At 35.5% G+C, this 13058-nt stretch overlaps 1 protein-coding gene across 1 annotated transcript in view; it reads left to right on the top strand.

Moving 5' to 3' along the window:
• The window catches only part of ABCA13 (ATP binding cassette subfamily A member 13), a 194277-nt gene that overhangs the window by 43041 nt on the left and 138178 nt on the right, over positions 1–13058 (top strand). Inside the window, exons 11-16 of the mRNA XM_063323974.1 lie at positions 374–5089; positions 6405–6511; positions 8485–8603; positions 9827–9999; positions 11154–11230; positions 11774–11895. Of these exons, the coding sequence (XP_063180044.1) occupies positions 374–5089; positions 6405–6511; positions 8485–8603; positions 9827–9999; positions 11154–11230; positions 11774–11895 (5314 nt within the window). The remainder of the gene's footprint in view (positions 1–373; positions 5090–6404; positions 6512–8484; positions 8604–9826; positions 10000–11153; positions 11231–11773; positions 11896–13058) is intronic.

The raw sequence follows: 13058 nt of genomic DNA on the forward strand, positions 1-13058 counted from the left end.
CTACCTACATTTGGGTTTTGATTTGAATGTGGCTGTGGCTTTTCAGTGAGTTTTGTCACGTTTTTGAAAACAAAAGTGATTGTCATTTGTGCTGTTTCAGGTTTTGTGGTGATATGATATTTGAACTTTCTTTGAGTTAAGCAAATAAAAATAAATACAATAAATATATACTTATATGCTTATATAATTAATATTTATATATTTATAATTAATATATATAATATATATAATAAAATAAAAATAAAAAAAACTGTATTCTAAAATTATACAATATATATTGTATATATATATATATATATAATATATATATTTTACCAATTCTTGTCTGCATGCTAGGCAACTAACAAGAAAAAACTTGTACTTAATTTTTCAGGATTTTGACAGCTTTCAAAGAGTTTTTGAATAGACAAGAAAATTTACGGATTTCTGGTGAAAAGGAAGTGGATCATCTTTTTCATCTTGTAGAAGTCATAGAAGAAATTATAATGCTTGATTTCTCAACTTCTTCAAACCAGTCTCTAATTGAAAATGTCTTGAATAATACAATTACATGGATGAAAAATTTTGCTGAGGGAAAGGAATCCGCCACTAATTTCTCACTTGCAGTTTCTGAACTCCATAATGAGCTACGAAAAATTTTCAAGCCTCTTCAGAGATTCTGGACAAAAGAGAATACAGAAATTTTCTGGCACATAGTGAGAATTGTATTCTATGAACTTGATTCTAGGCTTTCTCATTTGAGTCAAGTGGAAGAGGAGGAAGTATTGGAGACCTTATCTAGAATTATATTTTCCATTAGACAAAATAAAATCCATAATAGAAGTGTGCTATTGCTCCAAAATATCCTGACTGATTGGCCAGAGTTAAATGTTCCTGCTTTGAACCATCTGAAACACTTAAGTGAAAACTTCCTGAGGACTCTCTATGAGGTCAGATCACTGACTGATGATCATGTCAATGTGTCTTTCAGCACAATTCATGGCGTGGGTAATACCTCCTTTTTATTACTCTCAAATGCAACTTTTATGTATAAAGTGCAAGAATTAGAAGAAATTGTGCACAATTTCTTTAAAACCACACAAAAATTAAACAGTTCTAGTGTGGCCTTATTATTTCCTATACTTTTCTCTCTGTATCAGAATGATGATCTGGTCTTAAATTTTGAGAGCAATAGCACTCTGTTAAAATTTCTTTATGAGACTTCAAAAGATATTTCATCTTTTCAAGTATGGCATGATTTACAAGATAGGGATCGAGTTTTTGATTTTCTGTCTGAAACTTTTGATCTTCTCTGGAACCTTACCAGTGAGTCTCTCTGTGAAAAATTGCTAATCATCTACAACTACACAGAGTTTCAGGCCCAGTCTCTTGCACAGAAAGGAAAAAAAGAGATGCAAGTTGTCTATAGCACTCTGAGCAGCCTTAAAACTTTGTTTATGGATAAAGAGCTCCAGACAGCTGCTTTTTGTTATTTGGAACAGTTTCTTGATATCTCCCCAGGATGCCTGGTAAATAATACGTGCATTGATTTTTATCTATCAAATATTACTTCTGTAGATCAATCAGAAGAGGTTTACAGCTTACTCTTGCTTCCACTGGACAATGTTCTGTCTAATATAACAAACTTGGGAGATAAGGTAAGTGTGCCTTCTGCTTTGGACTGCACTTTTACATGGCTTCAAAGCTGGACAGAGATTTTTGAAGAAGCATCCAAAATCTTAAATTTGAATTCAACCTTTTTTGTCCATCTAAGAAATGATTTGGCAGATCTTTCTGTAAGTCTTTTAAATGCAACTCATGACAAACTGTGCAATAATACAGCTATGGTTATTGTTGAAGATGCAACAGCAGCAATGAATCTATTAAAAATCATGTTTGAAGGAGGTGGTGATTTAAACGACTGGAAAGATTTTGAAGCTTTGCTTGCTAATCTTCAAAGTGTATTTATCAATGCAATTGATGTCACAAACTCACTTAAAGGTAACAGTTTAGAAAGTGTTTTAGACATGATGGGAGTCATGATAACTGAATTGCAGAAATCTATACTGAAGGTTGCTAATGGAGAGTTTTTGAATTCTTGGCTTGATACTTTCATCTCAGGAGGACCCAAGGGAGAAGATAGGGGTGCTGGTGTATTTTCCATTGGAAATTCCCTTTCTACTATTCTCAAGCTCTCCCAAAAGGAACTTGGAATTATTCTCACTGAGATAAAAGACACAGCTGCTTTCTTCAAAAGTGTACCTCAAGGCAAATATATGGTTTGTATCAGCGTTCTCCAGAATATTACCAAACTAATTTTGGACAGTACTCTGAAAGACATAAGCCATTTGCAAACAAATTTTTCATCTCATCTTAATTCCCTTCTGAATTTTTATAGTACAGTGGATGAAGCAGAGGATTGCAACAGATGGATGCGTGGATTAAGTAATCTCAGTGAAAAATACAAGTCATCTTCACATCTTGAAAGTGCAAAACATATTTTATTTCTACTGAAATCTCTGGGAAACATTGAGACAGATGCTAAGCTAATGAATGTGATGGACTTTGTTAATTTGATTTTTAGTTTGATACTCCCTGAATGTTCCCTAACTGGTTCTGATGTGATTTGTGCAAATGTTTATTTCAATATCATAGCAAAAACTTTAAAATTCATTCTCCCTGAATTTTATGTGAAAGATGACATTGGTGTGCTTGAATTTATTTTTACACTTTTAAATAACTCTGGAGGGCAAATACAAATGGTTGTTAATGATTTAGTGGGGCACTCACAGTATACATCAAATAAGACACATTTTAGTCATTCGATCCATGAATTTAACAGGACTTCAAGGATGTTCCTTAATTCTTTTCACCATGTTCATCTTTCATCAGTAGAACTTTTGGCAGAAATTCAAACTTTTCTGCAAAATACAAATTTTGAAATCCAAGAAAACAGCTCCTCTCATTTGGATATTGGGATTGAACCTTTCTTGCATGAGAAAAATACCAGTTTGTTGATGGAGTTCATTCAATATGTGATTAGTAAACTTGACTCAGAATTGCAGGGTGAACAAAAAATGTTTGTCCAGAAACTGATAGAAACAGCAGCTCTGAATATTGAACTGGTAAGGAAGGCACTTAAAATTTTCGAGTCTTCTAGCTTTACTGGCTTTCCATTAAGAGATGATAAAGAGTTTCTAAAACATATTGTAGCCCTGGTGCAAAATACGAGGAACATGGATGTTGAGTTCTTGATAAGTCAATTGAAACAAGTCCAGGGGAGCCTAGATAATTTCTTTAAAAGCATCAAACCTTTGTATATTGAGATCTCTGAGTTAGGGATGTTAACAGACTGGTGGGATGCATTTGAGAACAATTCCTGTAATTGGAACCTGACTGGCTTATGGCAAATAACACGAGTCTTTAAACAAGATGAGCTCTATGATGTAGAAGAGATGTTCCATCTCCTCCTTGATGTCATCGGCCTTACAGAAAGATTAGCTCATGGAAACATAACAGAAGCACTCACAGAAGTATATGATTTCATACTGACTCAGGAAGCAAAAATGCCAATGTTTACTGAAGAGGAGTTCTCTAATCAAGTAGAAAGTCTTCTAATGTTACTGGACACACTGACAGATATGTCTGATGAACCCGCAGAGTTCTCAGTTTGTTTTTCTGTGTCATTCTGCTGGACTCTCACAACAGCAACACCTCAGAGTGATCCCCCTTTTAAACCTTGTGACTTTATGCATAGCAATTCTACTCTTAGTTACAATGCAGTCATTGAAGTAATTAGGGAGCTGAAACTTGTCACTCTGGATGACAGTTCCTCATGCGCTATGGAAGACTTTCAGACAGATATTGCTCGCAATCTGACTTGCTTTTTTCTTCAAATCAAAGAATGGAACTCTATTCTTTTGAAGTTTTCTGAGCTCCATCATATGAATAGCTCAGTTCTCAGAAAGCTGCTAGATTTTTGGAATGAGCTGTCTGTCCACACTGTGCCACTGCAGGTGAATAATACATCCTCAATCAATTGTTCCTCCACATTTAAGAGACAGGTGGCTTTACAAATTGTAGAAACTCTCGCCAGTATGTCAGTGGCAGAAATGGAGATGGCCAAAGGTGTTCTTGAACATCTGCATGATCTTTATGATGGTCTAAGTTGGAACAGACATTCAAGAACATCACTTATAAAGACTGTTCTTACAAATGTTAAGAATATGACCAGTGAAGTTTCTGGACTTCTAGATACAGAAGCTGTCCTTTCTTTTATTTCTGTAATTCAGCCTTTAATGATGCTCTCTTCTCTTGGAAACCAGACATATGCAATGCTTATGATATTATCAGCTTTAAATGGAAACAATAATATGTCTGATGCCTTTGAGAACTTCTGGTTTCCTATAGTTACAAGCATAGAAGATTTATTGTTGAATTTTAATGTTAGACACTTACTTGCAGTCATAGACCAAGAGTTTCAATTACTAAGGGTAGCCACTGGACAGTCCTCTTCAATGGCTCTTCCTGATTTAATACAGCAGTTTAATACATCATCTGTAGATGCTATGTTAAGAAATTTTGAAGACATACAAGAGATTTTGAACAGCTTTCTATGTGAGTGTAACAATAAAAATTATTCTAAAATAATGCATACTCTAATTCTCCTTATGGCTAATGAAAATTCATCAAATGGCCTCCTGCTGTTTGTCAAAGATGTTATTGACTTTTTGGAACTATTCCAAAATAAGTCTAAGGAAGATTACACTGGTATGTTGTTTGTTGATGATCATCTTAGTGGAGAAAAATTGAATAATTCTCACACTGCTAATTCAGTTTTGCTAAACACTCTCCTTCGTATAATTGCTGATCTTTCTGTTATAGAGGAATTTCTGCATATAAACAATACTGAACTTCAGATAGTTGACTTCATTGATTCATTTTTTGATAATGCACAATATAGAGAAGTTTCTACTCAGTCCCAAAACAGAGCTCTGGAGATCGTGCAAGAGATCTTGCAAATGATATTTCAGTCTACCATAGAACATGACAGGAACAAAATAACCTTCTTACTAAAGGATTTGCATGAGGATATAATGGCAGAAATAAGGTGAGAATTTTCTATGTACTCATTTTGATAATGTGCTGATGATGACAGAAGGGCTCTTTTTAAACGGCTCAATCAAAACTTTTATTAACTTAATTACTGTTTCATTTGTGCCTTTGAGTAAAACAATATTTTTTAGCGACTTACAGTGTTCAGGTCAGACATAGTTGGTATCACACTGTATCGTGTGGACGAGTTTGTGTTTAGTCATCTGCATTGATACTCGAGCTGGTTTCTTTAGAATTATTGTAGAACCAAATATTTGAAGATACTAGTGTTTTAAAATCCTTGCATGTCTGAAGACTGAACCCACAGTTACTGGTGGACAACAGTCATTTTGGCTGTGGAGCTAAGTATTAAGGAATGTTTGGGACTAATGATTTGTGGTTTGTTTTGTTGTTTTTTTTTTTTTTTCTTTCTATATTCAAATGTAGATATACTGTGTTTGAAATGTCTTCAACTTAAATTTGATGATGACTTATGCAAACAAGATGACACTTTTTGGGGCTATGGTTGTAGTGTTAAATTGTTCAGTTTAGCAAATGCAGTTTCTGAAGGAATCTTGAGCCCAAGATAATTTTTGCCAGATTACTCAAATCAAATGTAATTCAGCAGCAGAGGAAACTCTGCTTTGGGAGAATGTTTACTGACAAATTATTTATAGTAAAGTGCTGCTGGACTGGAATTACTGCATTTAAGTAATAATGAATGAAAGTTGGTTGCTCCAAACAGCTCTAGGGTGTTCTGCTGGTGAAGTTACTGATCCTACTGATGTAGGCCAGCTGAGAAACAGCGTACTGAAGTTGATGCATGACTCTGTGTTATTCAGACCTTTATGATTAATATCCAACTATCTCAAATCAGTGGTCATCAGGGCTAGGTGTTAGCCAAATCTGTTGAAATATTAAAAGCAAATACTAGAAAAGTGCTTTATTTTCCCCAAATGATGATTATCAGAGATTTTGAGTAATCTTCTCTTTGTCCTAAAGTCAATATATGCTGTGAGTTCTCAATATTTCTGAAGCCGTTATGATTTTCCTTCTTTTGATAAGGTAGTTTCTAGCACTCCTAAAGTCTGATGACTTGGTGTCGTGATGAAAACCTTTTTTTTTTGCATGTGTGTGTGTATGTGTGTGTGCTTTTTTTTTAACATGGAAATATTATGTTCTGATTTTGAAATAGTACACGCAAACGTAATAACTGTTAATATTGAAATCCTTATATGATCCGTTGAAGATTGCAACTGTACATAGTCACTTAAAATTTTCTGTGGTACCCTTATTAAGAAAATAATACTTTATTATTAATCTTTCTACAGAGCATCTAAAATCTGCAGGATTCTTCAGAAACATTTATATCCTACTAGCTTCCTACTGTTGCAGAAGTTGCAGTTTACCATTTTGAATGTTCTTAAAATCTTTTCAGGTTGGTTACCACAGTAGTGACTGTATGGGTCACCATATGTCATAGTACATAACATTAAGGCTTTACTTTGAGCAAACTTTTATAAAAATAAGTTAATTTGGGTGATGCCAAGCAATGCAAACATACTGATGCCTGGAAATTAAACCAACAGAGACACGGGAAAAATTTTGATGCAGATGGCATAAAGGGATGCCTTCTTTCTGGAGTGGTCATGTTAATTCAAAATCTCAGTGGAAGTAAGAGGTCTTGCAGCTCCTCTTCCATCATTTTTAGCCATGTGCTCTTTCCCTTCCTCCTGGGCTTACTCAGACACAGCAGAACCTCTTCCTTTTTTTTGTTTGACTCACAAACCCAGCAGAAGACTGTACACACATTGGGGTTTTGTCTTACCTTTTTTTACTGGACATTTTTCTGCTAGGATAGGGAACTGAGTCAAGTCACAGGGTTGGTTTTTTTTTAATAAACCAAAGTTGCCACAAGGTAGTATATAGCTGACAGAAAGGAAAAATGGGGCAAGTATATAAAGGAAGAGGTATTTCCCAATTCTGGCTGTGTTGAGCCAGTGGATTGGCAAACTGTAGCTGAATAACCTTCAACAAATTGTTCAAATTTTAATATGTTAGGATTGTTTTATTCCTTGCATATAGGCCCCCAAGACGAGCACTTTAAGAAAGGCTCTGTATTGACCTAAGGGTGTGATTTCACATTATATTTTCTTTGGGGAAACAAAAGCCTTTGCTTTTCAAACTTCATATTTTAAACCAACTATGCCCAGAATTGTTTGCAAAGAGCAATCAGGAGGCATTAACCTGTTGTTCTAGTGCAAGGGATGAGATTGGTAATATTTTAGGCCAACTTAATTTCCAAAGAAAACATAAGATATGATTACAACCCAGTCCTGACTATCTTCTCCACTCTCCTGTGACTGATGAAGTTCTCAAAGAGTAAAACAGTAGCAATGTTGAGCTCAGAATAAGTAGCACTGAAAATGTGTGCCAGGTATATGGGATCTGTCTTTGACCTCTAAAGAACAGTCTATTTATTGAGAGAACTGAGATTAAGAAACTGTCATTTCAATACTCTTCATAGGGATGTTTCATTTGATACAGAAAACATTACGAAACCTAATGACAAAAGATGAAAGCTGCTTGACTTGGTTTGCATTACTGAGTGTCATTGTATTACTTCTGTGAGCAAGATCAAGGTTTCCTTGTTTTAAAAGCAGTGGTGAATGTTTATTATTCTTCCTTGTTGACTTATGAACCAAACATAAGAAAAAAATCTTGGGGGACAAAACCAAACTTGATCCTTCCATGAACCAGAATTCAACTGTCAAGGCAAACTCCTTCCCTGCCAACCTATGTACAAACCCACTACAGACAGGGGAATGGAGCATTTTTCCAGGGAGGTGGGTGCTGCAATCTTGGGTAGAAGGTTCCGCCATGGATGATCAGGTGATAAATATCCTCTATACGGATTCTTTATTCCTAGATATGCAAAATGTGTATGTAATGCTGTTTTCCTCCCCTTGCAGCTAGGGTTTGAAAGTTACTGCTCACTGGAGGGTTAGTAACATCCTGATGTCTCCACAGGGAAATAGGATCAGGGGAGCCTGCCCAAGGAGGAGGTAGACATGGTTAATATACACAGTTTCTCAGAGTTGTGCTTCTTGCTCACAAAGAGCAAAAATGAAGTTTCCTTCTCTGGTTCTTTAGCAGATATTGCTGTTCTTATTATTGATCAGGAAAGCGTAATGGAGAAAAGTAATGGAAATTGAATCAAACAAGCCCTTCTTACCCTCTGCAGTGATAAATAAATTTAGCCAGAAATATTTCTCAGTGCCTTAACACATCAGACTTTCTTTGCTCTTAAAAACTTTACTGTCCCTTATTATTTTGTTAGCTTTTCATCTGATTACAGTAATTTTATTTTTTTTTTTACAACTGATTAAGCCTGGATGTTTTCTCTTACAGAAGAACCAGTTGTCACTGGCAACCTTTTCTGTGTTGTTACAAAGTGTAAAGGTGGATTCACGAGTCACTTACTTCTCTCTGTCATTGAAGGAATCACTCTGGTTCAAGATCGTTATCAGGTTTGAGTGGTTTCCACACCTACAAGTGTTCTTTACAACGTGCATTAAACTTTTGAAACTAGTGGAAATGTCTTTTTTTCCTGCTGTCTGAATGATGAGCCCCCACAGTGGCTATACAAAGCTGAGGTTTGTACAGGTATATCTCTGATGCTTTCGATAGTGATGCCCAGAAAGAATTCCTTAGGTAAACATTGGTGAGCTTTGAAAGCTGTAAATGTAATTAGAATTACTAGAATTCCTATAACTAGAATAACTAGATTGCCACTCAATAACAAAGAGCAGCCTATTTTTAATTCCTTTAAATTTTGTGATAATGCTAATTTCATGACTCAGAGTACATTTATACTTTTAAATCTTCACAAGAGCAGTTGTGAAATCAAGCTAGATAGATACAAATAAAACTCTTGGCCAGAGTCATTCAGGCTAAAATAGCAATTGTGGTTACCAGTTGGGGTCAGTCTGTTTTTCTTTAACAGTGCATGAAATTACCAGCAGGAGAGAGTAACATTTGGCATTTAGAGACTCATCCAGAGCTGGAAGCAGGCATTTGGAGAGCACAAACACACGTGCACACACAGATGAAATACTAAAGTCATTCTTTTGGTATAGAATTTGCCAAGTCAGAAGCATCACTCTTATCTTAAAGTAAATTTTTGCGGAACAAATGCATTTCTGTAGCCACCACTATTCAATGACCTACTTCTGCAAATATTAAAAGAAACCAACCAAACTTGCAAAATCAGAAATGTGAATATTCAGGAGAAAAGATAAAAGTGAATACTACATAAAGCATAATGCAAGAAAAACTTTGTATATTGATATCCAGATTTTTCAATTTGCTGAATGGAAACTGGTGTTGTTTAGAACAATTTTTTAGGAAAAAGATAAAAGTGGTCAGCCTAAAATAAAAAAATTAAAGCTCATTTCATTTTGAAATTGAATTTCAAATGAAATTGTTGGCATTTCTTTTAATGGATGAGTCTCCTTGATAGGCTAGGTGAAATTCACAGCATTTTTGATTGTTTCCAAAACTCAGGTCTGAAGATTCCTTGGTTCTTGAAAACGCTCACCTAGTTGCAATTACAAATACAATGAGTAAAAGAGTATTACCTTACCCATATTCTCATTTGAAAATATGCATCATCTAGTTGCCAAGACCTGCTACTTCAAGCAATAACATAATCTCATGAATTTGCTAACCATGTGATCACTGTGTTTTGCAGGATATTGAAAGAATGTGGCCTTCTTTTGACAAAGGGGATTGTGAGAGTATGGCATATGTAAACCAAAAACTTTCCAACACTTTGGAGAGCTTCCTGAAAACCGTACAGAACACCAGCAATGGCAGCTGTGAATGTCAGCTAATGTTTGTAAACACACAGAGACGACTGCAAATGTAAAGCCCAAATGGTTCTTGTTAGAGACATTATTTTGTGCATATGTCTGTTTTCTAAATTATGTAATTCCAGGAGAAACACTATTTATCAAAGCATCTTTAAGCTTTGTTCATTAAACTGAAAATTGAGTGCACATAATGTAGAAATTGCTTAAGTAAATTAGCAAAATTCTGGATATTTCTAAAAGCCCTTACACTTTTGCTGAGCGCTTGCAGCAGATCTTGCTGTTCCACAAAGAGAATGCTTTGAATTACAACTAAGAAAATTTTCAATTTTCCATGACCTCAGTTAGGTAAAAATTTTGATATCTTAATTTTTTATTTAAAGCTGTTTTGCCATGGCCTTGTCCTCTCAGCAGCTGGATATCTTTTGCAAAATGTTAAACAGTTGGATCAGTTCAGCAGTTCAAACAGTCAGAAACACGGGATGGTGCTTGAAAACTCACAGGCTTGAACTCTAAATAATTTGAGATATTTGTTATTCCTTTGAGGAAAAATAATAAATTTTAAGTAAATGAATAAAATTGCTACTACAGAGAATTTCAAACTTGCTGTCAGTTAGAAGTGGTTCTTGTTATAATTGTTGCTGTGCTGGTTTGACTGTTGGATTGGTTTCATAATGGGCTTGAATGGTCTATGTGAATTATTGAAATAATACTGAAGAATTTGAGCTTAGATGCTGCTCTGATGGATCATAGACTTATATCCAGTTTTTGAATGGTAAATAATACCTTACGTGTGTATACTCTTTATCACTTAAATTACAATCAGATAGACTTTATTCGTCCTGAACTGCAGTGCATTATATCTCTAGGTTTTAAAAATGTGTGTTCAGTAAGAAACATGGAAGTGAGACATTGCTAGACCTGTGCTTCTCCATAAGCTACTGTTTGCTAGAGCACTTAGCCATCATGGGAAGATCTCTACATTTGCAATCTCATTTAGGCATGAAATATGATGAACGCTGCGCCACATAAATACAGCATGAGGAGGTCTGTAGAGTTGCTTACTGCATGCACAGTGTGTGCGCATAGAGCACAATGTGACCCTTTTGCCTCATTTAGTGGCTGTTTCACTATTCAAGTTACTCTTTATACACAGTAATGTCAATGACTTAGTTCTGATAACTTGTGAAACTAAGGCTATTGTTTCAGGGTGGCTGAAAATTTGGAGCTACAGTTGTCAGAAAATCCAGCGGCAGCTTTTCTCAGCAATTTTAATCTTCTGAATGGTGGGTTCCAGTTTTCTTCACTGTTTTTACAAGTCACTGCTGCATAATTTTACAGGACAATAGTTTTTTCATTGTTCTTCAAACTTTAAAGGGATACTGCTTATTGAGACTACTGATAATGCAATATATTTTCATTACGCACATGTGCACATACATGCGCTTGAGTTGGCACAGGACAGTATAGTTTACCCTGTCAGAGCCTGTCCAGTAAGATGCAGGGATTAATTAGAAAGAAGAGGGGTCTTAAGTTAGTGGAAAGAGAAAATCTTAAAGGACTAAAGGCTCCTTAACTAATTTCATATGTTCTTGTAACGCAGGGATGTGGGATAACCTGTGCTTTTATAGGATAATGGAAACAGATGCACAAGCCCTTCAGTCTGCCAGGAGAGTGACCTTAACATTTGAAGTTGAAATGATTTACATAATATGAAGGTTTTGTGTTTCTTATCACCCCTCAGAATAAATCTAATGAAAAGGGTACAGTCTGTGGGCAATTTAATTAAGCAGATTTGTACTATTGGCACTATTTTTTTTCTCTTACAGATGTGAAGGTCAAGGAGTGTGTGCAGAATCTTACTCAGTTGAGGCTGGACATAGGTTCTTCTGTCAATATTTCTGAAGAAACTATCAGTACCATCTTGGAAGCCAGTATCTCTCATTCAAAGGTGAAAGATTGAAAAGAGGTGTTAAATTAATGGATCAGTCCATAGCCTGATGTTTCAACCAAAACAAAACAAACCACCTTGTTTGTGTGGAATCTTGTGTTTTCACTTGTCACTTCTATGTGGAATATATCATGAGATTTAGGACTTCAAAATAATAGTGTGAAATATCAAGAAATCAATTTATAGTAGGACTAGTCTTCTGGTCTAAATGGCACTGCTTGATTACCTTCAGCAGTGTTTTAATCCCTTGTGCTGATACGGAATTTGAGCTTTGCTATCTTGGTACTATGGAAAAGGTAAGGATTCCTGAAGAAATCGTATTGTGTCTTCCCACCTCTGATCCTTCCAGTACAGAGTTGTCTGATTATTTTTTTTGGTAATCCTTCGTGTGCTCCTCACTGCTCTTACATTATTTTACCACTATGTTGCCTGACCTCCACTTTATTTATCTGTTTTCTCTTGACTGTTGTCTAAAGGGTAGATTGTGTAAGTTTTCTGAGTGAAGGACTGTGTGTGTCAGCATTGCTGCTGTTTTCTGTGATCCCCGTGATTATCAGAAATAATGAAAAATGCCACCCAACTTACCGGTTCTCTCTCCTTTTTTTTGTATGACTGAAGAGAGTTGGGGATACATTTGGTATTAACTAATCAGGTCAATAAAGCAGCCACTGGGTGTCACTGATGCTCCACTTGCAGAAACAGTTGCAAGGTCGTGAAAAGTGTGGCTATTAAAAATGCAGTTCAGACTATCAACTACTTATAGATGATTTTTTATTTCTGCTTCTTTGGCCGTGTGACTGCCTTTACTGTTAGCTTGTTATTTTGATACCAGTAAATGGTAATGAGAGAAGTCATCTGGAAGTGATTCAGTTAAATGGGATTCGGTGCACTTTTGATCTTTTGGAATAATGCTATTTTCAAACTACTTTCTAGCCTTATTTTTGCCAAAGTCCCATGTAGAGTTTAGATATATGTATGCATCTTACATTTGCGTATCTATACAGAATTTTTTGTTTGCTTAAGTGCTTAAATCCTCCCCCAGTACAACTGCAGCATTAAAGCCTTTGTCTCTTACTGATTATGCAAGATGCACAAATACTTTTTTAAGGTATAATTTAGGCAGACCCATTATTTTTATGGTATATATAGCCACTGTCTGATAA

The sequence above is a fragment of the Chroicocephalus ridibundus genome, chromosome 2 (assembly GCF_963924245.1).
Source record: "Chroicocephalus ridibundus chromosome 2, bChrRid1.1, whole genome shotgun sequence".
Taxonomy (NCBI): domain Eukaryota; kingdom Metazoa; phylum Chordata; class Aves; order Charadriiformes; family Laridae; genus Chroicocephalus; species Chroicocephalus ridibundus.